General features: G+C 44.8%; 1 protein-coding gene across 1 annotated transcript; it reads left to right on the top strand.

Moving 5' to 3' along the window:
* The first annotated feature begins 97 nt into the window (after positions 1-97).
* On the top strand, positions 98-23,286 carry LOC140897780 (uncharacterized). Its single transcript, XM_073310818.1, has 7 exons — positions 98-318; positions 10,650-10,791; positions 11,640-11,963; positions 13,742-14,056; positions 14,846-14,956; positions 17,320-17,379; positions 18,812-23,286. The coding sequence occupies exons 2-7, from the start codon at positions 10,722-10,724 to the stop codon at positions 18,850-18,852; spliced, it is 921 nt and encodes a 306-aa protein (XP_073166919.1). The 5' UTR covers positions 98-318; positions 10,650-10,721; the 3' UTR covers positions 18,853-23,286.
* The last annotated feature ends 3,950 nt before the right edge of the window (positions 23,287-27,236 follow it).

Below are 27,236 nucleotides of genomic sequence, written 5' to 3'. Positions count from 1 at the left end.
AAAAGTGCTGGCTACAAATGAAATGAAAATGAAAGTGAAAGTTCCTTGGTGTTATGATGGGAAATCCAGTGCTTTCATTTCATACCCTGAGCTCAGGGATAAACACGAAGCAGGAAAATTCCCATGTCTACTCACCTGCCAGGCTATGAAAACAACCCCACGGGCCGAAGCATCTGCAGAATAAACTGGAGTGGGAAAGCTTATAGTTTACAGCTGAAGTTCTTTTCTTGCAAGATTGCCAGCTGCTGGAAGTGACTATACTAGGGAACAAAGCAGTCAGGGATCGAAAACTTATTCTGGATGCTTGTCAGCTTTCAGGTACTGTACTAGGTTATTCTTTTTCAGGCTCTGAACAGGTGACGGCCAGATTGTTTTTTTCCATTACAAAGCTTGCTGGTTTCCAGTTTAAACAGTCAGTTAGGAATTTGTATTGAAAATCTAAGTCATCAGCTGAGCAACTCGTGCTTTTAGAACATATCCTGTAGAAGGAAGTTCCTCGTTGCTTCTGTTTTATGCATGTTGCTTAGGATATGCAAACAATTCTCTGCAATTTTGAATATTTTCCCAAATGTTTTAATCCCACAAAGATTGCTTTTGCCTGCCACGAGATGAGACTAAGGCTATGTATTCATTGCAAAATATTTGTACGTTGTTTTGTAGTTTGTCTTGCATGTCAAGTTAGATATGACAATGTAGTTTTACCTCTCTGTGTAATTAGTTGAGGTCAAACACCCCTGACCTGGGATTTACATCAACTAACTACATGGAGGTAAAAATTATAGTCTGCAGTAGGAGTTTACATTCAGATTGCTAACCATGTAAAAACACACCACCTTGTTTTGCAGCAAAGACACAACCTGTGAAACAGGTGTGCTAGAAATGTTCTGCATTTGAGTGCTGCTCAGCAAAACTTTTGCATGATTCTCTCCTGTCTTCGCACCATTTATACCTGTGCAAAGTGGGTAAAAAAATGTTACCCTATCAAAACGGTCCCATCTGACAGCCACTTTGCACAGGTATGAATAACCATACAAGGGGCAAAACAGTGGACAGTCAGGTCCTGAATCACTGTAACACATGCAGAATTTTAATCCTCAGGTGACAGAGTAACAGCCGTGTTAGTCTGTATTCGCAAAAAGAAAAGGAGTACTTGTGGCACCTTAGAGACTAACCAATTTATTTGAGCATAAGCTTTGGTGAGCTACAGGTCACTTCATCGGATGCATACTGTGGGAAGTGTAGAAGATCTTTTTATACGCACAAAGCATGAAAAAGTATTTTCATGCTTTGTGTGTATTTTTTCAAATTTTTTCATGCTTTGTGCGTATAAAAAGATCTTCTACACTTTCCACAGTATGCATCCGATGAAGTGAGCTGTAGCTCACGAAAGCTTATGCTCAAATAAATTGGTTAGTCTCTAAGGTGCCACAAGTCCTCCTTTTCTTTTTGCGAATCCTCAGGTGAGTGTCCCATCACACTGATGCTATTTGTCATATCCTGTTAGCGGGTTTTTTTGGGGAGGGGATGACCCCTTTCCCCAAAGTAGTTATTTTGTAGATGTTTTGCAAAGGAATGGTTTTTAATAGCTTGCCATTACTTTACAATTAAAATTCTTGCAACTCTTGATTTTGATAAGTAGGAGGCACTGAAAGTTACATTACAGCATGGATTTATACTGAGATTTGTTGTGACTGCAGCAGGGCTGGAAGCAAACCAGTAACAATTTAGTTTGCAGGGATGTATTGACTTGAAATTAACTTTCCACACAGCCTCATCTCTTTTCATTTAAAATCCCTTTAAAAGCTGTAAGCAGTAAACAACTCTTGAGTATTATCCAGCGGTTTGAGCAAATGTGCTTTAAAATATTCAGCTTATTTTGCATTCTTTTCCACGGAGTCTAATACAGCTTCCCCACAGAATCCCCACGCCCCAGTTAATTGCTGATTTCTCTTTTTTGTTTGCCTCAGAGTCGTGTTGTCCTTTCTCGTCATCTTGCATGTTTTCTTTTAGGGTGGTAGCCCTTATTTTGTAGTGTGACTGACAGGGAAAAGTGTTTTCCCCAGTTGAGTTAATGGGTCCCAATTAATTTCAGATGTAACTCAGCAGGAATGACCCTTAACGTGAATATAAATCCAGCTAGGATTGCCAGAACGAAGCTGCAGACCCAGCATGGCAATTCAAGGAAGGCTTTTCTGGGGAAGTTTTTTTTTTTGTTGGCTTAACTTCCTTGTTGTCGTCAATAGCTCACATTTTGTTTAGTTTCAGAGTAACAGCCGTGTTAGTCTGTCTTTGAAAATGAAAATGAGTACTTGTGGCACCTTAGAGACTAACCAATTTATTTGAGCACGAGCTTTCGTGAGCTACAGCTCACGAGCTGTAGCTCACGAAAGCTTATGCTCAAATAAATTGGTTAGTCTCTAAGGTGCCACAAGTACTCCTTTTCATTTTGTTTAGTGTTTTCCACTTGTCCTACGGTGTTTATGGATTGAGTCTCACAGCTAGCAGGTACTGAGGCTGGAGTGTGAGGAATTCAACAATCCCTGAATTCTTCAGCCAGTCTGATTCTGCCACTACTGAAGGGGGTCTGAAATTTGGAGCAAGTTACCTTTTAAAAGGCTGATAGCAGCCTTCATATTTAACTGGTGAACTGCTGGGGTCTCTGTCAACCCCCAGGAAAGCAGAGATCTCCAGGTCCACATCACCTATCCATTTGTTGTAGCAGACACCAAAAAGGTCATGGGATGAACACCTGGTGTGCATGTGCAGTGGGGGTTGTGAAATGCAGATGCATTTACCTAGTGTAGGGGGGATCAGGAGCCTGTTAATTGTCTATCACCCTCCTAAACACCATCTCCCCTTTGTCATAAGGACATAAGAACGGCCATACTGGGTCAGAGCAAAGATCCATCTAGCCAAGTATCCTGTCTTCTGACAGTGATCAATGCCAGGTTCCCCAGAGGAAATGAACAGAACAGAAAATCATCAAGTGATCCATCCCCTGTCACCCGTTCCCAGCTTCTGGCAAACAGAGGCTAGGGATACTATCCCTGCCTAATAGCCATTGATGGACTTATCCTTCATTAACTTATTTAGTTCTTTTTTGAACCCTGTTAATACCTTGGCCTTCACAACATCCTCTGGCAAGGAGTTCCACAGGTTGACTGTGCATTGTATGAAGAAATATTCCCTTTTGTTTGTTTTAAACCTGCTGCCTACTAATTTCATTTGGTGACCCTTAGTTCTTGTGTTATGAGAAGGCGTAATTAACACTTCCTTATTTACTTTCTCCACACCTGTTATGATTTATAGACCTCTATCATATCTCCCCTTAGTCATCTCTTTTCCAACCTGAAAAGTCCCAGTCTTATTAATCTCTCTTCATATGGAAGCTGTTCCATATCCCTAATCATTTTTGTTGCCCCTTTCTGTACCTTTTCTAAATCCAGTATATCTTTTTTGGGATGGGGCAACCATATCTGCACACAGTATTCAAGATGTGGGCATACCATGGATTTATATAGAGGCAATAGGATATTTTCTGACTTATCATCTATCCCTTTATTAATGATTCCCAACATTCTGTTTGCTTTTTAGCCTGCTGCTGCACATTGAGTGGACATCTTGTCCTCCATGCCCCTTTGTACAGATGGACACAAATGAGTCACTGATGTAACTCTACTGACATAAGAGGGTTACACCAGGAATGAATTTAGCCCTCTGCTTGTCACTCACAGTACTTAGAACTGGTTCCCCGGCCTTGTTCGAGCAAGCCTCCATGATTTAAGGTGGAAGGAAGTGAGGTTTAGTCATCAGAGTAGCAGTGTAAGATTGGGGACTCCTGAGCTGAAATCCTGGTTCCATGGATGCTAATGGGAATTTTGCTATTAATTTCAATAGGAACCATTCTTTCACCTCTGCTTTATATTCTTCCCTTTGCCATAGAATCACCTTATGATCCTGAGCAATGCCCATGGCCTCTTTGTGCCTCAGTTTATCTGTCTGTAGAATAACTGGGCTGTGAGAATTATCTGCATAATATTTGGGAAGCACTTTCGAATCCTTAGTTTTATTTTTACTGAGCCAAACCGTGCAGTCCTAAGTGTTCACTCAAGAAAAATCCCCCTGCCTTCACTGGGTGCTTTGCCAGAGTAAGGGTTGACCCTTGATTAACGTTGTATCAACATTGTATATTCCCAGTATTAAAAGACTGATCTCTGGGCCACTAGGTTAATCTATTTATTTCTGTCTTAATAAACACAGGGCTTGTGTATAGCAAATGAAATGCAAAACACAAAAGCAAAATCAGGGAAAAACGAGAGACACAAAAAGGTTGCAGCTGATGAACAAAATTCATGCACTCATAACCCTTTCCTATCTGAGCTCTGAGCTTTCTAGTTAGGGCCAGAGAGTCTGATTCATTATCTGCCGAACTCCCTTCCTTCTTTGGTTAATTCCCCACCTTTCCCACCCCTCATTTTCGATATTTGCTCTTGTTCTTCTGCGAAAGGCAGTTCACAGGGGGCCAAACCCATCACATTAATTTCAGCGGAGCTACCCAAGGGCTGAATTTAGCCCAGGGTATAGGTAGCCTTGCCAGAAGTGAGGCTTATCAGAAAAACCCTCCCTAGTTTTCCAGCCCAAATCTGGAAACACAAGAAATGTGTGTGTGGTTCAGCGAAGGACATCATACAAAATATGAGATATCTCACTTATCTGTCCTATTACACTGCAAGGTTTTAGTCAATTAAAAACCCAAAACAGGATAGGCTTTGCCTAAGCAAATCATGCTGTGGCAAAGAACAAGGGTTCATGGGATTTAGGAATTCAGTTCATGCAGGAGGAAACCTTACTCATAGACTTTAAGGTCAGAAGGGACCATCATGATCTTCTAGTCTGACTTGCACATCGCAGCCCACAGAACCTCACCCCACCCACCCACACACTCCTGTAATAGACCCTTAACCTCTGGCTGAGTTACTGAATTCCTCAAATCATGGTTTAAAGACTTTAAGTTACAAAGAAGCCACCATTTATACTAGTTTAAACCTGCAAGTGACCTGTGCCCCATGCTGCAGAGGATGGTGAAAATTCCTCAGTGTTTTTGCCAATCTGACCTGGGTGAAAATTCCTTTGTGACCCCAAATATGCAGATCAGTTAGATCCTGAGTATGTCTGGCAGCTACCTGGGAAAGAATTCTCTGTAGTAACTCAGAGCCCTCTCCATCCCTCATCATACCATCCCCTCCATTCACTTCTCAAGCTCAGTCTTGAAGCCAGTTAGGATTTTTGTACTCCCCCCCGCCCACACTGCTCTCCTTGGGAGGGTGCTCCAGAACTTCACTCCTCTGATGGTTCGAAACCTTCATCTAATTTCAAGTCTAAACTTGTTGATGGCCAGTTTACATCCATTTGTTTTTGTGTCCCCATCGGTGCTTAACTTAAATAAGTCCTCTCCCTCCCTGGTATTTATCCCTCTGATAAATTTACAGAGAGCAATCCTCTCTCCCCTCAGTCTTCTTTTGGTTAAGCTAAACAAGCCAAGCTCTTTGAGTATCTTCTCATAAGGCAGGTTCTCCATTTCTCAGATCATCCTAGTAGCCCCTCTTGGCACCTGTTCCCATCTGAATTCATCTTTCTTAAATATGGGAGACCAGAATTGCACACAGTATTCTAGGTGAGGTCTCAAAGTGCCTTGTATAACAGTACTAACACTTCGATGTCTCTATTGGAAATACCTGTCTGGATGTGCCAAGGTCGGTGATAAAAATGTTAAATTAGACTGGTACTAAGGAACTCCCTGAGGAACTCCACTAGTAACCTCCCTCCAGCCTGACAGTTCACCTTTCAGTATGACCCACTGTAGTCTCTCCTTTTATCAGTCCCTTATCCACCTTTCAGTTCTCATATTAATCCCCATCTTCTCCAATTTAACTAATAACTTCCCAAGTGGAACTGTGTCAAATGCCTTCCTAAAATCCAGGTAGATTAGATCTACTGCATTTCTTTTGTCTAAAAAATCAGTTACCTTCTGAGAGAAGGAGATCAGATTCGTCTGGCATGATCCACCTTTTGTAAAACTATGTTGTTTTTTATTCCGATTACTGTTTACCTTTATGTCCTTAGCTACTTTCTCTTTCAAAATTTGTTCCAAGACCAGGCATACTATTGAGGTCAAACGAATAGGCCTGTAGTTTCCTGGATCACGTTTTTTTCCCTTTCACTACACTGCATGCCTGAACCATGTTGCTAACTGTGTCAGGCAGTAACCGTAGTGGAACCACCAACCAGTGACTTTTTACAGTGTAGCTGGGGTCTTACATGTGTCTTTATTCAAGTTACAACACTGCATTCAATACTAACCACCCTTAATATCGATGCTCTTTAATGATATGCACCTACCTCTGTGTTAACATCTTTCAGCCATAGACAGGTAGAAGCTGTTCTCCAGCCCCCTGCATTCTTTTAATTTTTATTTTATTTTAAAACTTTATTTTAAAGTTTTTAATTCTCTACCATACATTAAAAGGTCCCATGTTAGTGACTCTGGCTTATCTTTTTTTTTAAATCCATTTTTATTGACAAATGGACACGAAAGTACAGAGCATCTTGTTAATGTCCCGCTGACTGGAATAGCTTCACCTCTAGAGCCTCCTGAGATACGATTAAACATCTAGGATCAGTTCCTCATCAGGTGTCAATTGACATCGTGCCATTGAAGTCAGAGCTACACTGATTTACACGTGACACTACTGACTTCAGCGTTGGCTTGTAGCCCTAAATTCATCCTGGCATAAGCAGGTGCAGCGCCCCCTGAAGTTGATGTAAGTTGCACCCACTTACAACAGGGGCAAATTCCGCCCATGGATTCCGCCAAACCTCCTTGTGACCTTGGTGAAGAATTCAAAGGTGACTTATGGTTCCATCTCTTTCTCTCAGCTTCCCACCCCCAACTGCCACTGGTGTCCCTGTCAGCCGGCAATGCTCAGCCCTGATCTCACAGAATCAGGCCAGTTGAGTAGAGATGTGCAAACTGCTTCTTAGACAGTGAAAAGCAGCCGGAAGCTCAGCCTTGTTCCCAAACCTCTGCCAGTGGTCAGAGGAGTCTGGAGTGCAGCTCAGAGCTGTGGGGCCTGGGCTGGCAAATGATAAATTTTCAGTTTCCCTTGGAGAGTAAAGTGCCATGAAATAAATTATGGGGCCCTAATCTTCCCTTCCCCTTCATCAGTTAGACACAGGTGTTACCTCCATTGACTTTACAGAGTTCCTCCAAGCTTGCACCAGGGTAAAGCTGGGAAATGAGGCCCTAGCTATGAAGGGCCTAGTCCTGAGCAGCCCCAACTCTCATTGACGTCAACGGGAGTTAAGGACCCTGCGGAAGGTGCTCATCCCAGGACAGAGTTGTAAGAGTGGCTAAGTTCTGCAGCTTGGAACAGAAACAACCTGAAGAACACAGGCACAGCTGATAAGGCTAAAGGCAAAGTTAAACATCATACTTCACTGATACTGATGAAGCAGAAAGTTCAGTCTAGTGAAATGATCTCCCCGAACAGTTATTGGCAATTCTAGCTGACTGCTCTGATTTATATCACAGTCTGATTGTTTTATTTGTAGGTATCTGGTATTTCACAACATGTTACCTTAAGGGCTGGTCGGAAAATGAGGGCCACTACAGGTAGCCATCACTTCAAGGCATAGGTGCAAACACTGGGGACTGAGTGTGACATGTCACTCCCCCATTGTGCTGTTCTGGTGATGGCCCCTTTAGTGCTGCTACAGGACTCATTAATTCATATTCCTGGTTCCCTCCTCCTCATTTTTATCAAGCTATCTATTTCAAGAACAAGTAGATCTGGGCATTAATGAAAAGTTTAGTTAAGTGCGTGCCTGATTCTACTGGTCTGCATAAAACGCCCCACGTGAAACCCTTGTAGAACTGTCCAAATATTTCATACACATTTTGTGAAATCCACACAAAATATACAGAACAGGCCACAATGTCCGTACAGGGTGGTATACGGTTCACAGATCAACATCAGAGCTGGGAAAAATTGGTAAATGTTGGTCTCTGAAAATCCATGTACAATTTTTCATTAGTTCATTTTTGCAGGATGCCCTTTGCCTCTAGTTTCAGCCAGAATGAAGGTACATTGGTACATTGAAGGTCTGTAGGCAAAAAAGCTGGTGCTGCAGATCAGTGTTGAGATGCTTTGGCAGAGCTGCGTGTGGGCCTAGGAATGGAACAACAGCCATGCTGCAAGCCAGGGCTGAGGGGCGCTGGCAAAGCTGTGTGCAGGTTTAGCGGCAGAATAAGTTGATGTTGCAAGATGGGATTGAGGTGCATTAATTAAGCCTGTGGGAGAAGTTTGCCCAGCATCAGCTTCATATGCTAAGTCGGACTCAGTCTTTCCTGAGCACTACATTCAAATCTATGATTTTCATCAATGTGATAGGGAGGACACTGAAAGTGTTCCCAGAGATAAGAATCTGTCCCGAAGGGTTTGAGCCATGCAGGAAAGAATGGACAACGTACAGACCTATGCAGAATTAGAAATAAGAGCAAGAAGTAGCCAAGGGTAAGAAAGAGGCAGATCCAAGGTACAAATTCTCCAGTACAGTGCTGGAGAGTAGCAGAAAAAACACAGCCTGCAATGAGGGTAGTTGTACAGTGACAGAATGAAAACAAAGATAAAGATTACACAAGGGCCCAAGATAAACAACAAGAAGTACATACATAGGTCATGAAGGAGACAACTCATCTCAAGGCCCAGTATCCTGCAAAACACTTAAGCACATAAGCAACCTCACTTATGGGAGTAGTCCTATTGAAGTCAATGAGTAAAGTTGCAAGTCCTGTGTTTAAGGGTTTGCAGGAACAGGTCCTAGGATCACACCTCTTTGCTCCTCTCTCCTGGCTCTAGGCTGGATTCTCTGATTAATTATTAGTTGGTGTTTTTGCTGTAAGCTTCCCTGTTCAGGGGGTTTCTATCAGAGCGGTGATAATTTCCTTGCAACAAAACTTGACATAGACAGTCTCTGCGATTTTTTTCATTCTTGTAAATCTGGTACATGTAAACTGAAATGGACCATAATTTCCAGACACCTTTGAATGCCTCAAAAATTATGGCTTTTTTTCAAGCCAAACTAAGAGGCCACTCCAGACATGTAGGCTAATCATTCTGGCAAACGTGTGAGTAAGAAAAAGACAGATGGGTAGTGTAGAATTGAAAAAGAAAAAGTGGACTGTGCCCAGGCGGTAAGATTTCACACACAAAGAATTGTTGATTTCCATTGGATTTAATGGCACTGTTCATTGGGGTGTGACATCAGCCAACTTGATTTTTTTAAAATTTGACTCTAATTTGACTAGCTTCTGTTAGCCCACCTTTGAAATAGTATGTACAGAAAAGTTTGCTTAAATTCTTTTAAAGACATTATAAGGACATTTCTGTTCCCTGGTTGATTCTTGTAAGGATCTTTATGAGTAATTCCTTAACTGAGCTCAGTGAAGTTCAGCATCTGCTTAATTTTTTACATGATCATGGCCAATTGACTGTTTAGGGGAAACAGTGAAATTGAGTATGTACAAAATAAATACACTGAAATTAGAGAGAAAAATATTTTTTTAACTTTGTTCAGTGATAATAACCTTGTAAGAATAGGTTTCAGAGTAGCAGCCGTGTTAGTCTGTATTCACAAAAAGAAAAGGAGGACTTGTGGCACCTTAGAGACTAACAAATTTATTTTAGCATAAGCTTTCGTGAGCTACAGCTCACTTCATCGGATGCCACAAGTCCTACTCCTTTTCTTTTTAGGTGTACACACAATACCAATGAAGTGCAGCCATCTTGGGGGAGGAAGAGGGTAGCAGCTAGGTAGCTAACTGACAAGCAGCATATTGTACAGTATCAGAAGAAGGCCCAGGGCACTAGGGGAAACAGTGTGATAGGGCAGTGAATGTCCATTCAGATGGGATGGGATGTTGGTTCGTTGGGTTTCATCTAAACATCCCCCATCACCACCACCCCATACAAAGAGTAAATCACATAGCACGATAGAGTTGGTAGCAATCCCTACATTTAGGATGCCTAACGCTTTCTGATATAAATGACTCTTGCGACTGTTTTTTTGAGACGCTCCCATGCCTCCCTTGTTTTCAGTAGGCCTTTGATATGTGGGGAGAGGGAAACCCCACAGACTGGAGATGGGCCTTCCCTACCCCGCACCATGAAATTCCATTCAAGTTTTGCTGAGATGTACACTTTTGAAAATCACCATGTTCATACTCTTGCTTGCATTCTTCTGTGCCCAAGCCATGAGGCTAGGGTGGGCTCTGGGAGTGGTCACAAGGGTCAGGGACAGTCTAAGCCAGGGTCACACGGTGTCAGAATCAGCAACAGAACCTAAGTGTCCCCACAGCCAACCACTTCCTTGACTAGATCAAGCTGCCTCCCTATACTGCACAGGCATCATCCAAAGGTATTTGCTGTGATGTACAATGGGTTCTTCTTTCGGCAAAAGTCCTGTGATGAGAGGTCGTTTTGTTGCTGGTGGAAAGGAGATTAAACAGGATGAGAAGGGGATGGGAATTCTCAAGGCTGTAAATTAAGTTTATACCCAAGAAATTGATGTCACCTCTTCTGCTCTGATAGAATAATACCAAAACGCTGGACGTCTACAGCATCTTTCACCTCAGGATCTCAGACATCTGAGACACACGCCTGATGGGCTCCCTCCAGAAAACAGCTGCATGCCTCCTGTTCCTGTCCGTTTTCTCAAGTGCCTCCCACGGCCGTAAGTCACCTCATTTTACTGTGTTGGTCTCTCATCACACAATAATATATATTTTATGCTCCAAGGAGAAAGCTGAACTGTTAACAATTAAAACCAGCAACCCAATGAGCTGGGGCAAGGGCCAGGAGGAAACCAAGTTAGGCTACGAAAGAACTGACGTTAGAGCCTTCCGTGGAGAGGAACTAGCAGCTTGGCAAGAAGAGACATTACAGTACTGATAGTCTAAGGGGATACTGCAAACCACAGCATCACCTCTTCCCTCCAGCTCCACTCCCACCACAACCAGCGTGGTTTGGAATCAGCCAGCAGATCCGTTTTAGGGCAATCGTTATATCCCGTTTGTCTCCTGTAAACTCAGACAGGCTGGTCACTGCTCCCACTGGCTCAGCCAATAAGGAACCTCCACTTTGGCTCTCCTGGGAGAACCCCTGTCTACCGAGCCCCCACATTCCAGACTAAGACTGAGACTAAGATGTGCTAATATGCTAACAGTGCTACTCCATCCACTGGAAATGCTCTTTGGATAAAGTAGATTTAAATGCTGGCCATCAGTTGTCTGTCATCTTAGGGCACATTCACCCCAGGGGTAATTCCTCAGACATCAGTGGAATTACACTAGAGATTAGTTAAACCCAAGTTAAAATTCTGTGCTCAGTTGTGCATATTTGCTTATGTAAGTAGCACAGGTGTAACTTGGGACAGAATATGGCCAAATGGTCTTGAACGGATACAAGTTTTCTCCACTTAAACCTATTCTATATTTTAGCAATCAAACACTTGTTTTACACTTAATGATTTCTGTTTGAGTAATAATTTATTTGTGTTCTTTTTTCCCCCGCCTCCCTCAGAACTTGCAACCTTCATCTGCAGTGATGTCAAGACAGAATATAACAAAACGGCAACAATTTCATGCATTAGCAACAAGAAGATTACACATGTGGTCGTTAAGCGCTGTGAAAATTGTAATAAACAGAACTCGTGCTTAGAAAGCGTTATAAACACGTGGGCAGGAAAGGATTCCAGTGAAGAGGGAAGAATTCGGTTGGTGCTACAACACAATGTTTCTGAAGTGCACATACAGGAAGTAAAAGCAACTGATGAAGGAGGTTATAAATGGCATCTTTATTCTGACGCTGGGGAACGCGATGGATGTGCAACCCTTGAGATTACAGGTAAACTCACAGCACAGAGGGGATCATGGACACTATAATAAAGCTACTGCAGATTTCAGTTACTTTTTTGAGCATTTTAATAAATAAATTCAGTTCGACCATGGATTAGTTTTCAGAGGACAATTACCAGCACTAGAGGTTTTGGAGATAAAATAAAAAGGTTTTCAGAATAAATAAAACATTTCAAACACTGAGTTAGGCCCTGCACAGCCCCATTGTCTTAAATGGTTGAAATACCGTAAAAGAATGGAGACTGTTTGGTGACCTGTGATGGACAGGTGAAAGCTCAGCGTTTATTGTTCTTGTACTCAGCAATCCATGAGTGAGCTCACCGAGTGTCAAGGTTCTAGCTCAGTAGAGACACGGAATTGGACTGTGTTCTTCTCCCTGTTCCAGTCATTTGTATTATATTAGCTTGTTTAGGGCCAGATTGTGACCCTTACTGTATAGCCACCCAGGGTTAAGGGACACCGTTCCCTTGTGCCTGTTGCCCATGTCATGGGTACCAGTGCAGGGTGGGAGAGCAGCCACAACAGTTGCAGGGAAGCTTGGTTCTGCCCTTCCCCCAAACATATCACCCAATGCAGCTGCCTCCTGTGTGCAAGCAGAAGTATCCTTTGCCAGGTAGAGGCCTGGCATAGATTATCCCCCCTCTCTTCCCTCTCCCTTGAGCCCTTAGGAAATGGGGGACCAGATTGTGAGTCTCTGAGTTCCAAGTCTGCTCTTGGGTCAGTACGGCTGCATGCTGCTTTTTGCCCAGGGCAAAGCCACTCTTTAGCCCATGTATAGCAGCACAGGAATAGATAAATGCTGCCAGAGAGGGTTGTGATGCATTGGTAGAGCTGTGGAGGAAGTCTGACCTGGGATCTGTTATGAGACTTTCTGGTAAGCGAGAGGGGAAAGAGGGCACCTTTAGATCCACACTAAATGAGTTAATTGCTGGGTTTACCTGCAGTCAATAAAGTAAGAGTTTGTTAACCAAGACTAGCATGGAGCTAGGGTTGACTGAGGTTTCCTGCAATGGCCTTCAAAGGGCACCTACCGTATTGATCAGCAAGCCCCTCGCTCCTGAGGATGGGGCCCGTGGAATAAGGGAGCAGAATGAGGTGGGCCAGGATCTAAAATTTCCCAAGTGGCAGCAATTGTCTGTGCTGTAGGAAAGTTGGGGTTGTGACAGCCATGGCTAGAATAGCAGGAGTCACACAGGTCAGCACTGGACCAGACACAGGGGGCTGAGAAAAGAACCGCGGGCAGTTGAATTGCTGGGTGAGGGAAGCCTGTAGAGCAAATGGCTGCACTGTGTGTGACTGAAGTCACGGCTGTCAAGCCCTCCGCATTAGAGGTTCACCTGCAATATAAAACGTTTAGAGAAATCAATCAGGTATAAACAGACACCCAAACCACCCTGGCAGAAACCATTTTTGTTTATAAACTCCCTGCCGTCTCCAGAATCTTTAGTGACACCTCAATCCACTTTTCTTTTATTGTCACTTTCCCTTTTTTCCCCAGCTGTACTCACACGTATGGTATAAGGTGCAGTTGTGACCCACCCTAGCACCAGATCCTTTAGCTCCATCCCCACAGAAATCCAGCCAGAACTGTCGTTACACAGTTCTAGGGCCAATTCATCCTCAACTGAACTTCAGTGGAGTTACCCACACATGCCAAGGCTGAATTTGACCCATAGGTTAGCTGTTAATTCGGACCGCTAGTCACCTATTGTGGGAAAAAAGCAATGGATATTGTACAAGCCATAATCAACACTGTGTTTCTTTCAGCTCCAGAAACTGAGCCTAATCTCACTAGGAACGGAACAAAGCTCACCTGCCTGTCACCTATAGGGCATCGACAAAGGGAGATCCATTGGTTCAATGGCCATGGGACTAACCTGACGGGCAGTGCAAGCCTGGTATCTGAGGAAGCAGAAGGTGGCTTAACCAGCCTTAGCAGCACTCTCCATGAGAAACCCAGCTTAGCTGCCTCAGAGTATTGCTGTACTGTGCTGTATGATGTGCACACCAAGAGAAACAAAACCAAGTGCCTTAGTGCCCACAAAGCAGTCGCTGATTACCTCCATTTTACTTCAACCGCAGGTATAAGATATAGCAGAAATACTTTGAGTTTCAGCCACAAATCAATCATCCCCTGATGATGAAACGTTAGCAGTTGTCTTGTGCAGAATTCTTGCTCCCCAGATGGAAAGGGGTGACTGGAAGTTCTCAGAGTATTAGTTCTAATGCCATTATTATTGAGCACCACCAACATACTGTTCCAGGAATAGCTGTCTGCAGGTAAAGCAGAGATTTTTGAATAATATGTCACATGCATCTGCTTCACATGCTAGATTAGTCTAGATTTTTTTACAATACAAAGCAGTGTGGGCAGTGCATTTTGTACAAGAAAGGGCTTAGGCACCTGACGCCAGGAGAGGGTTCATGGCTGTGAATCGCACATGGAGATTGGTGCCAAAGTATTTCCCACTGGCTAGTTTAGGCAGCTCCTCGCTCTGTGTGCTGGCTTTTGCAGATCCCTTTCTTAGGCTCCTAAATCTCCTCAAGCAGTGCATACAGAGTTGGGTGCCTAACTCAGGGCTGTGGATTGCACTGGGTAACAAGGTGCCTAAGTCTCTTTGTGGATCTAGCCTGTAGCTGCCTAAGTTTTATGGGAAGTCAACTGCGGCTCCTAAACCACTTAGGCACCTTTGAAAATTTTTCTCCATGTAAGCTGAAAACAGGATCACAAAAGTTACCCTCAACATCTGCCAAATGTACCGTATGACACACAGATCATCCCGCTATGAATTACTGCTTTAAACACTCTACGGCTTTGGTTGTCACCGTAATGTTCTTGAGTCCTTATTAACACACCTGGTTTTTTTCCAGATCCGGAAATTCCGAAGACCATGAAAGAGCATGTTGCCACCGTTCTAGTGCTCCTCTTTCTGGTTCTCTGCTCTTTTGCAGCTGTTCTGTACTACAAGTACCGCCAGCGAGGTACAGTCTGACAACACACATTAAGGGCGAAGCCTGTCCGATCTGCGCTTGCTGAGTTTCAAAAAGTCATTTGCTAGGAGCTAGTACCCAGGGCCGGCTCTAGGCACCAGCAAAACAAGCAGGTGCTTGGGGCGGCATTCCGGCGCTGGCCATGCCGCCCCTGGAAATGTGCCCCCGCCGCCTCAGCTTGCCTCTGCTCCGCCTCTGCCTGCTCTCCTGAGCGCGCCGCCACCGCTTTGCTTCTCCCCCCTTCCTCCCTCCCAGGCTTGCCGCGTGCGAAACAGCTGTTTCACGTTGCAAGCCTGGGAGGGAGGAGAAGTCGAGCGGCGGAGGTGGAGCGGAGGCGAGCTGGGGCAGGGAGCGGTTCCTTTACCCCACTCCTTTACTTCCGGTTCTCCCCCCCACACACCCTCACTCACCTCCACTCCGCCTGCTCCCCTGAACCCGCTGCCGCTCCCTCGCCTGAGAGGGAGGGGGGAGAAGCGGAGCGGCGGCATGTTCAGGGGAGCAGGCAGAGCGGAGGTGAGCTAGGGCAGAGGGTTGCGGGTGGGGGAGCCGCAGGAAGCAATGAGGGGGGGAAATGCGGCAAGCCCGGGGGAGGAGGCGGGGCCGGGGATTTGGGGAAGGGGTTGGGAAGGGGCGGAGCTGAGGGAGCAGGAGGGGGGGCATAAAAAAAAGCGGGGGCAGCCAAAAATTTTTTTGCTTAGGGTGGCAAAAATTCTAGTTCCAGCCCTGCTAATACCACAAACTCAGCTAATCCACTCTTAATGGTGGCAGCCGGGAGCAAACATGGGTAGTGTCCATGCCAGCCTTTGTAAATGTGTTAGCTACCACAAGTTAATTGGTAACAAAATTATTTGAGATTAAAATGTCTAGTGCAAACCAATGCCATGAATTTAGAAGAGGCAGGAATGCTGCTGCTTAAGGATATGTCTACACTGCGAAAGAAAAGCTCTTTGTTCAGGTTAAAATACCAGTGAAAACATGGCAACTTGGATGAGCAGCTCAAATTCAACTCCTGGGGTATGTCTACATGGCTGCTGGATGTGAGCCTTCCAGCCTGGGTAGACAGACTCACACTAGGTGGGCTCAAGCTATCATGCTGAAAATAGTGACGTGGAGGTTGTAGCTCCAGCAAGAATCAGGCTAACCACCCAAGCTCAAACCCAGGGGTCAGGTGGGCTTGAGAGTCTGAGCCACAATGTCCACACTGCTATTACGAGCACAAGTCTGCCTACCCAGGTTAGGAGGCTTGCGCCCAGCTGCGGTGTAGACATATCCCTTTCGGCCTGCACTCTAGCTGCTATCCCAAATTAAAAGTAGAGTTGCTACATCTTCACTGCTATTTTAATCTGAGTTAGGAACACAACTCTTTTTGCAGTGTAGACATATCCTTACTCTCCTCTTGAGCTTACTGGCTTGATTTAGCCAGTATTTGTGGGCACTTGAACCCCTCCATGCTACAAACCAGGTAGAGTCCATTCCAGTCCATACTTCTTCATGACTGAAACCTAACACTTAATGCTACACCCAAGAACGTAATGGGAAGTTTGCATGATCCTTGGTGGAGACTGATTCCATACAAATGAACAAATGCAAACCTGTAACACGCAATGGACCTTACCTTGCACCCCCTAAAGAGCATGAGAAATTATATTGGAGACAGTAGGAGAGTAGAGTGTCCCTGCTTGTCCTCCAGGAAATCAAGGGTATCTTTTTCCTGCACTAAAGTACCCTGTGCTTTTCAGTCATATCCATAGATTGTGTCCTACCATGCAAAATAATGATGTTGGAGAGGTGTAACTCCCAGCCCCAATGGTCCAATTCTACCCCCAGTAAAGACCAGGCCCTATATTAACCGAGAAATATTGTTTAAAAGTGTCCCCAGGACATGTTTTTGAGTTCCACTTAAGTCAGTGGGACCAGGGCTCCTAAGTAACATAGGCATATTTGAAAATTTTTCGCTTTGCCATTAGTCTCAAGCCAGGCAAAGGATTAATCTCTTGCTAAATTTCAGATGGCATTTAAAATAAAGCTTTGGGTAGCACTGCCAAATCCAGCCCAGAGAAAGAACTTCAAATACACGCAAGACAGCACTGCCCCTGGTATACAAGTGATCAGGGAACCATGCAGAGGGCTGCACGGAAACACGTGACTGACCCCAGTCAAAATCAAAATGTAGTCCTTTCCTGTGTCTGCATTCACAATGGGGTGTTGCCTCTCATTCATTGTCTTGGTCAACACAGTGAAAGCAGCACTGCTAAAATCTGTTTTCAGTGATGCAGTATAGTTCCTGAAATTAAATCATGTAATGGTTTCATACATTTTCTAATGCAAATCCCTTTTCCCCTTCATTTTCCTAGCAATGGCCAGAGGGAATTTTGCAGACATATTAAGGAACCTCCTTCCAGTTTTGAGACAATGTAAGCCTTTCCATTGTTCATATTGTATCTAATCATGGGTCAAGTTCATCTGGTGTGTAGTTCAGCTGAAATTGCTGGCGTTGTGTCAGGGTTGAATTTAGCCCAATATCTCTGTGATTTGATTGCTTTGTTACATTTTAGTGCTCTTCATAATGAAAAGCTGATAAGAACACAATGTCGTGCGTTGCATGGACTGGCTATATGTGCTTCTCTCCTGCAGCTCTGCCAAAACACACCTCAGTTCTGACCTGCAGCAATCCAAGCAAATATGTTCCGGGAGTACACACACCTATGAAAAGTATCTAACTCCTGATCTAAAGTACCCCCTGCCAGTCCTGGGACACCATACAGCTCAGCTGATGGACCCCGAACCTCCTATTTCAGTGCTGCTACCCTCAACCGAACCACTCCTTCGAACCACCACACAGCTCTACCCACGCATATTAAACCTACCAAAACTCAGCCTCTGACCCTCTATATTTATCTGCAATGTCCTGTTCGTTTCCCGTTCTGGCAACCCACCCAGCTCTCCCATTGCACCTCATCACTGGCAGTGTGAACAGACAGGCTACAGACAGAGGCCAGGTCTGCCCTGTAAAGTTTGGTCAGCATAGCTATGTTGGTTGGGGTGTGAAAAAAAATAATCATACCTATTCCGGAAAAATGGCTATGTAGCTGCAGTTTATTGTGGTAAAGGGGCATTTTTGCCTGGTTGGTTTGTGTTAGGAGAGATGGTTGAACTATTCAGACTGAAATACGATGTAAGTTTTTAACAGTGAAGGTAACTAACCATTGGAAGAAGGACCATGGTGGATTCTCCATCAATAGCTGTTTTCAAATCACTGTTGGATTTTTTTTTAAAGATATGCTGTAGTTCAAAAGGAATTATTCTGGGCAGGTTTAATGGCCCTGTGTCACACAGGAGGTCAAAATGGTCCCTTCTGGCCCTGGAATGTAGGAATCTATGAACTATAGCGGTAGAGAATGCCTCTTGTCGGAACATGCTGTGTCTCCTTCGGGGGCTTTGCCAGTGCAGCTATTGGCAAATTGGCAAAGCCTTTGTACCATACACCAGCCCCTATGGAACAACAGTGACAGGATCCCCTCGGCCCTCGAGGCAGTTCCACTAGGTCAGAGCTGAGGTACCTTGGCAGGGCCATTCAGGGGAAGCTGGCACCACCACAGTCTGTGCTTTGCCTGTACTGAATCCAAACAGATACACACTGGGCCGGGTTCTGATCTAATTGACACCCATTGTACACTGGTGTAATGTCACTGACTGTCATAGATTCTTTTTTACACTGGTGTGAGAAAGAGCAGGAGCAAGCTCGCCGTCACCCAGCTGTCGCTAACCTGGCTTCAGGCATTTCTTTTGTAAATTGGAAATTGAGTCTAGGGTGTTCTCACAAGAGTTTCCCCCTGATTTCTACAGATGAAAGAGCAGAAGAAAATGTATCTAACCAAGAAGTCTGACGTATGAAACAAGATGGCTCCTGATAGGAAACAATGATGATCCAGCCTGCATCAATGCAACTGAATTTAAGCAAAGCAGTAGATACAGAAACTAAGACATTCAGTACATACACACTCAGCAATCAAACAATGTTAAGAAACTAGCATTTTAAAGACTTTTTTTGTCTGATATCCCCTGCTTTGCAGACTGGGGGCTACATTCTCCTCTCAGTTTCACTGGTCTGATAATTTGAGCAAAGTTCTTTCCCTCCCTGAAACACTGATGCTTTAAGACCATATTTTCCCCACTTTTGATGGAATCAAAGCTTTGTTTCCTACCTTAATAGCCAGCCCTTTAGGATGGGCTAATATGGCAGCTAGATGTATGTAGCATTGTATCCCCCAATTAACCTGCAGCCATCAGGACAGAAGTGCAGTGCACGATCACAAAGACTTTGTGATGCAAGTGCCAATCTAATTCACTAATCAAATGGTGTGTTGTGAAGGGGCTGCAGAACTGGGAACCATCCCCCGAATCAGAACCGTCTTCAATTACTTGCAAGAGTTGTATGATGAATGGACACAATGAAGAGAAAATGAATGTAAATGGGGCCCTAACTTCACAAGTAGATTGCAGAAATTAATTGCACTGATTTACTTTCTACATATGATAAAAAATATGGAAAGAAAGTAGGGAATCTTGTTTTGTGGGGTGAGAGTTACCTGGATTATTTCACCCTAAAGAATGAAAGTGTGCTGTTTGTTATGATTTGTCTCAAGCTTATGCAAGACTTGGCCACTCTGCTCATTGAAAGCTTCCAAAGGGCTTAGGTGCTTCTGAAAATGTTGCCCCTAGCCTCCACTAGAAATGTCTTAAAATTTCCCACCATTGCTCTCCTGTTGGTGCAGCTCCAATGTGGTACCAACGGTGGAATGCTAGTTAAGACAGGCCACTGGCAGTTTAAATATGTACGTATTTATATTACTGTAGAGACTGGCACTCCCAGTCATGGCTCAGGATCCTATTTTGTTAGGTGCCGTACAAAAACCAAACAAAGACTGTCCCTGCCCCACGTGCCATGTAGACCTGTTCTGGCACTTTAGATAGTAGGGTGATTAAATGACATGCAGTTAATTTACACTAGAACTGAGGAGCTAAATTGTTGGTATTGCAATGATGGGAAATTTCTGTTGACTGAATAGTGTAGCCTCAGCCATATACTGTCAGTAGTGCTGCTGGGGTCTTGGCACTTTTGAAAATCAGGGCTTTTAATCAGGTAATTAAAACATGGATTTAGGACACTAACTTTAGGCATCCATTGAAAAAAATCTTGGCCATTGATTTTATCCAAATGTCTTGCTATGTTGAAAGACACAGAGATACCTGCCTTCCTCCCTCCGGCTGAAAACCAATGGGAGATTCCCATAGGGCCAGATTTTAGTAATTTTTTCCAAACACTCTTTGGGGACAGGACAGACCTTTTGAAACCCCTGTTTAAATAAACTTAATTGACAGTTGCACCAGTGGTTGCTGGGAATTGTAGTACCCACCAGGCTTAAACAACTCCTCCTCGAGCAGACATAGAGCTGCCTAGGATGCCAGGGAACCTTGTCTAGATAACTAGTGTGTGTTTGGGAGATGCTGTTTTGTCTTCCTCAGAAATGTTCACTATTTGTTGCTATTTGAGGTAAAACACTATCCTTGATGGGCCACTGGGCTGAGCTATGTATCTGTGACACTCCAGTTACCCACCAGCGACACAAGGGCCTGTACATGGGAATGTCGGAACCTGGAGGTGGGAGGATTTGTGAGACTATTCATCCTCCTGTCAATGGGCGCCTCCGTCGCTGCCCAGTGTACCGTACCTCCAGGCCAGTTTGTGTCGACTCAGTCACAAACACATGCCCGGCCCTTACCCTTTCACCAGGGGTGTATTTATTCTTTCCTTACACGCTGTGAGGATTTCAGTGCAGGGTTATAGCAAGAGGAGGCTTCCATGCCACCTTCACTCCTCAGCCCAGGCTCACCTTTCAGCTCCCCATGCTTCCTGTTCCTCCCATTTACAGCCTCCCAGTTACCTCATTAGGCCAGTGAATAGCACCCAGGGGCTCATAATCCCCCAACAGAAAGTGTCTAATTGGCTTCAATTAATCCTGTGCTCTTGCCAGTGCTGCAGCAAACTCAGTGACCAGGGTGCTATTAATAACACCCTGTCACACCTCCTCTGGCTGAGTTTTAAACCAGTAATTAGGCCCAGGACCTAGCTTCTTCAGGGCAGGAAGCTGCAGATACAAAATTCCATCCAAACAGCCAGCCATCGCATGACCAGGAATCCATTGGTTTTGTCTCAGGAATCTGTTAGTCAAAGAGGTAGATCTTATTGTCATTGCTATGCTGATTCAGTCTTTCTGTTAATTAAGGCCAAAGGCATATCTGCAATTATAGTGTATTTTATGTACATAATGACAGGTTTCAGAGTAGCAGCCGTGTTAGTCCGTATTCGCAAAAAGAAAAGGAGTACTTGTGGCTCAAATAAACTGGTAAGTCTCTAAGGTGCCACAAGTACTCCTTTTCTTTTTACGTACATAGCAAGTCATGCATATAGAGCCAAAGGTAATGCAAAGCAAAGTCTGACACTGTCCTTTCAGATTCTGGAGCATCAAACCCGTAATGGCAATTCCAGCTGGCTCTTTTTGAATCTTTCAGTTGGTCTGTGTTGGTTTCTAGTGCTGGGCCAGACATCAGTAGCCCAATAATGAAACTATGGCTCCGTGCCAATAATACGAGTATCGTTCTGTGCCAAAACTTTTTTTGCCAGCAGAATCAGTAGAAACCAGATACAAATTTTCAAATAGAATTTCCATTAGTGACATTTTAAAAATGTGAACCAAAGTTATTCTTTTTCCACTCAAGTTGCCACAGGAGCTTGTGTTCCAGAATTAGCTCTAGCATTGTCTCTGGCTGTGGATAGCATTTTCTTTCTTGACATTTTTTTACTTCATGGCAAAACTAATTACTTGTGGTTTATTTCTGTAAGAAATCATTTTGAATTAATTTTGCAGTATCAGTGATAAGAATATTATATATTTTTTCCATAAGGTTTTGAACTTTCATATGGCTAGAAAGAGCACATTGACCAGTGAGTTAGGTCTCAAATGTTCCCATCCTGACACTTACGTATTTGCTAAAGCCATGCCAGTGTTTTCTTTATTTCCAACACAGAGGTTAACACTGTGTGAGATCAGGGCTTGGATTCTGCATGGGTGTTGGCTTGTTGCCTCTGATGGGTGCTTATACACCTGCATAACTTTATTAGTTTTTCCCGAGGTGCGGGGGAGCTGCACCAAATGAAGCCTCAGTCCTGCACTGTGACCCATGTAGACAGCCTGCAGCACCTGTGCAAAGCCCAGCTGATGTCAAAATGGGCTCCATGTGGGCACAATGAGATAACAGTGCAGGATTGGGGCCTGAGAGATGACCATGTTGAATCTGATGTGCTCTGAGCCAGAAATGACCCATAACTCTTGATGGTGGGGGGGCAATTTAAAGGTTGGGGTGGGCACGTGACCACCCCACGTGTTGCCTCTGGCCCCTTTCCTGCTCCCCCTGCGCCTTCCACACCCGCTCAAAGCAGGCACCAACTTGCCCCCATTCCCCTCACAGCTTCTTCCCGCTTACTTCTCCTATTGCCACTCCATTGCGGGCACGGCCCAGGCCAGAGAGTGCTGCGGACACCTACTGCCAAGCAGGTACCTGCGGCTGTGGGAGAGGAAGGGACAGGCTGCTAGTTTATGGTTGTTCATGGAGGAGTCTTGATTTCCCTTCACCTCTATCTCACATAGCAGAGAGCTGAGGGGGGGTCACATGGGGACACGTGCCTCCCCACAGATTTCTGCCTGGGTGGGAGTGGGGCTGAGTGCGGAAGAGGGGGCGTGCCTGGGAAAGACACTTATCAGTCCCGCTGAGCCCTGCTAGGAGGCACCCATAGCAGGGAAGAGAGACGGGGCTGGCAGTGCACCCATATGCAGCTATAGCTATGCAAGACACCTCCAGTAGGAGGCAATGGAATATTTTTTAGTTCCTCGGAGCTTGCTATTCATACCAGAAACAAGGGCAATAATCAAAGGACATCTACTAATAGGTCTCCCCTGTATAATGTCCAACACCCTCAACTCCCCTGGTGATGATCAGAAGCTTGTAGGACCAAAGCCATAATGTGCAACTTCCAAAGTATAGAAACTTCTGACCCTCAACTATTCGGCTCTGTGCCCCTTTAACCAATCCTGTAAATAACTGTAATCAAAACACAAATACACGTTGCTTTGTTTTATTATGCAATGGATCAATGTCTCCTGTTAAAATGAGAATTCCTGGCTGCAGTGTCATTTTAGCACCCAATCTACTTAATGATATGAAAGATTTTCACATAAAAAGCCATTAAATCAACTCACTGGCAAGTGGGAAATTATTTCTCTGTGTTTTTCGTCTCTGGATTCTTTCTGTCTGCTGACTGAACAGAAGGTTTTAACCAGACGGATTTTGAAGTCACCGTTTTGATTTCTATCTTAATTATTATAGTTGCAAAGAAGACTAAAAATTGTTTTAAAATGGTTTAAAAATTGTATATACACAAGGTTTCAGGAGTCTTTTGTGACAATTGAGGCCCTTCGTACGAAGGACGGTTGTGCTTTATCCTTCCATCCCATAGGGTTTAAAATCTGAATTACAAGAATTAGCAAATCTGAATGGGTTTCAACCGAATTCTCCATTTTGGGAGTAACCAATGCATGGGGAATATCTAGAGAGAAACATGGAAATAAAGCGTAAGATTGCATCATCAGCAGGACATAGGTCATTCCAGAAACCAAGTTCTTCCATCAGTTCTGCAGTAGGGTGAATGTTTATTTCTTTAAATCTTATAAAAATGCTAGCAAAGGCACCTATCTATTTGGTCTAAGCTTTCTTCACTCCAAAACATATCCTACATACAGCAGTATAATTTTAAGAGAACCACCAACCACCCATGAGCACTGTAAATAGTGAAATCCCCCACCTTTGTGAATACCACCTTTAAACACTGGGAGGTGGAGGGGGGGAGGAAGAGGAGTTTCGCAACATCCACTGAAGATGTTCAGATGCAAAGGAAGTGATTAAACAAGCAAAGACTAGCACCCAGTCCCGTGTTTCATTTCATGTGCTTGGTAGAAGCTCTTGCCACACAAGAGCCGAAAGGGATGGGCAGAAAGACACAACCCAAGCTGTAGAAGCACAAGGTGTTGGATGAAAATGTGTATACCAGAAGGGCTCCTACTCCAGGAGACAAAAATGGCAAACAAGCCAGGTTTAAATGCGGGGTAGGAGGAAGCCTGGGAGAGCTCCTGGCCCTAAAACTTGACAGCAGATAATCAAAGGGAAATGCACCCCTCTGATCTTAGGCGGGCAATCCCCTCTGTCCTGGAGCCTGAGTCTGCAAGTTGCATTGCAGTCCTTACTCATGTAACCCTTCTGCCAGGTGAAGCCAGCAGCAACAAGGGCCGGTTCAGTATCTAGGGGTTCCTTTTCAACAATACAACACCGAACCGGCTCAAGCCCCCACCCAGTAACCTCTGACAATTACACATCACCCCCTGGGTGCCTCTGAGAGGCAATACTTGCCCACTCGCAAGCACAGAGTCTGAGTGTAGCAAAAACTTTTAATAAAAGGAGGGAATTAACTCAGCATTAATTTGGGAAAACACCACAGCTATGGTTCATAAACACAAACCATGAGCAAAAGACCCACCCCAAAGTAAGTTGGGCAGTGTCCTTTTCCCCTCAGGGTTTTAAGTCCAGCAACCCAAAAGTCCCTTTAGCGTGCCCGTCCCTTCTCTGTACCCCCACTCACAGTTGCTCTCCTTGGCCAGTGCAGTCACAGAGTTCAGAGGTTCATCCGCAGAGTTCACCTCCCACCCTGTGTGGAAGACAGGGGTGGGGGGTAAGGAGGCACTAACACACTGCACTGCTCGGGCACTCGCTCGTCGCCCCAACGGCCGATTGCCACGCCTCTACAGGGCTTTTCTCTGGCCCTCTCCACCAGCTTCTCTGCTGGCCACTTGCCATGCCTCTCCACCAGCCGCCCTGCTGGTCGCGCCTCTTGTAAGGGGCAAAATCCTAAAGTTTGTGTTTGTATTATCATTGTTTATTGTATTTGGGTGGCATCCATGTTATAATCCAAAATGGAGTATTGGTCATGTGACCCGAGGGTTAGCTAGAATGCTTCCCGCCCTTTTCAACGGTCAGTAGTGGTACAGTGGTAAACAAGTACCAGCTCAAACTGGTTTTGTGCAGGGATTCTACGGGGTTTCCCGCCTTAGAATCTTTATAAGGCTGGCAGTTATCTCAGTTAGGGGCTGCCCATCCTAGAGGCAGGTACACTCATCTTGCTCCAACGGGCCGTCTAGACTCCGGATCAATTACCCGTCACAGTCACAGCCATTATTATCTGCCTTCAGACGCCCTGCTGTCATCGCGAAAAACTGTCTTGGTGTCATCATAGAAGAACAGACTAACGAGGGATCACTTCAGTGTTCCTCTCTCAGGGGTCTATATGAGCTAAGAGATAAAGGGCCTGAGCAACCAATGGAAGGGTGATATATGTATGTCATACTTACCTTGTACCCCATCTGGTATTGATTTGGGTCCTGGCTTCACACCATGCATTCACTAGGTTACTGTACCTGTAAAAGAATAAGTTTCAGTTAATGTTTACTCACTTTCCTGTCCCCACTTTGCTTACATCTCCCCAAATAAACATTTTCTGTTTGTTTTACATATGCCTATTTTCACTTGTATCGTTAACCATCATAGGAAGGGGGAGGGAAATTACATGGTAGAGGGTGATAGCCAACCAGATCAGAGATACTGGTCTCACAGTAAAGGAATGAGAGCTCATTTATAGTTGGGGGGCTCCCTGCTGCCTTATCCATTCTAGGTCTTGTAGCTAACACTCTCTGCAGGCCACCCTGCTAGCCACTTGCCACACCTCTCCACCAGCTGCCCACTCACCAAGATGTCTCCAGGGCCCTCCCAACACTTAACACAGCTCTCAGTGATTTCAGCTGTTAGTGAGAGAAGCCTCACCACTGGTGCACACTGGGTAGTCTCTTGTAATTGAGATACTGTCCCAAAGTAGGTCTAATATTACACCTAGATATCAGTGATTTCAGCTCTGCAGCATATAATAAGACTCTCAATTGAATCTAAATTAGCTTTTTTATTATACCATAAAGACAACAAGGATCAAGTGGTGTCCCCCACCACCACACACAAATACCTGTCCCCACCTTCTCTCAATTCCTTGGGCTTTGGAACCCATGTCCCCTGCCTAGCGAGTGCTGTTCAGTTGCGGGGGAGTCCCTCCATTGGGGTATGCCAGGTACAGTTCTGTTGCCCTTGGTTCACACAAAAAGGATAGCAACCCTTTATTACTCCTGCCCCAATAACAGGGAGACTGGAGATCCAACACCAGCCACAAATGATCATTTGGACAAGCAGTCCCATGATGCTGAGCACCTAGGTAGGGTGTGTGTGTTCATGCAGATGAGATCAGCTTTTGAAGTTTTTTTCCACAGCTCAACACTAGACGTCAGGGGAGAGCTCATCCAGACTTTGCTTACACTCTAACTTATAAGTCCATTGACATCACTGGGATGGCTCATGTGGATGTGTTACAGGAATAAGGCAACCCATTTGCTGATTCTAGTGTCTGTTCACTTCAGTATAAAATGTCCACCTGCTTTAAAACGTGCCAGCCGGGATTCATCCCCCATGCTGGTGCAGAGCATGGTTTTCATCTCTGTCAAGAAACAGGGTGAAGTCTCCCTCCACCCACAGAGCACTGTGCCACACAGGCTTTCTCTGTGGCAAGAGACACCGGAGTGGGAGAGGCAGTGTGCCTGGGCCATGGCAGATAGGCTTGGGAAAACCCCTGCATAAGAGGTGCATAGGGGGTCACTATCACTAGCACAGCTCACTAGCTATCTGGCTGCTCCATACACCATCCTCTCAACCCTATGCATAGGCCCCTGGACAAAGCCTATTTATCTGGGCGTTGTGTAGGAGGACAAGAACCTGCTCCTGTGTGGCCAAAGATTCACAGAGTCAGGAGTGGAACCCAGGACTCCAACTTCTCCTGTTCTAGACCAAACTCGCCAGCCTCCCTGTTCCACTGAAGGTGTGTTCATCCCCAAACTTCCCAAGCAGCGACTCCCATATATTGGAGTCTGAGCTTGGGATTTCTTTTTCAATCCTCTGCCTTCTGCTGGTGGATACACAACCATGTTGAGTCAGTGTCTGTCTCAGGGACCCACTTGGGAATCCTAGTACTACGTGCTAGGAATTAGCAACCTTGGGCCAGATCCTCCAA

The sequence above is a fragment of the Lepidochelys kempii genome, chromosome 14, assembly GCF_965140265.1.
Source record: "Lepidochelys kempii isolate rLepKem1 chromosome 14, rLepKem1.hap2, whole genome shotgun sequence".
NCBI classification, from domain to species: domain Eukaryota; kingdom Metazoa; phylum Chordata; order Testudines; family Cheloniidae; genus Lepidochelys; species Lepidochelys kempii.
Note: the sequence above shows the minus strand (reverse complement) of the source record. Positions and strands in the feature narration are given on the sequence as shown.

Coding starts and splice junctions, on each gene's coding strand:
- LOC140897780 (XM_073310818.1), top strand. CDS start 10,722: ATGGGCTCCCTCCAGAAAACAGCTGCATGCCTCCTGTTCCTGTCCGTT. Junction 10,792..11,639: donor CTCAAGTGCCTCCCACGGCC/GTAAGTCACCTC, acceptor CGCCTCCCTCAG/AACTTGCAACCTTCATCTGC. Junction 17,380..18,811: donor CCTTCCAGTTTTGAGACAAT/GTAAGCCTTTCC, acceptor TGATTTCTACAG/ATGAAAGAGCAGAAGAAAAT.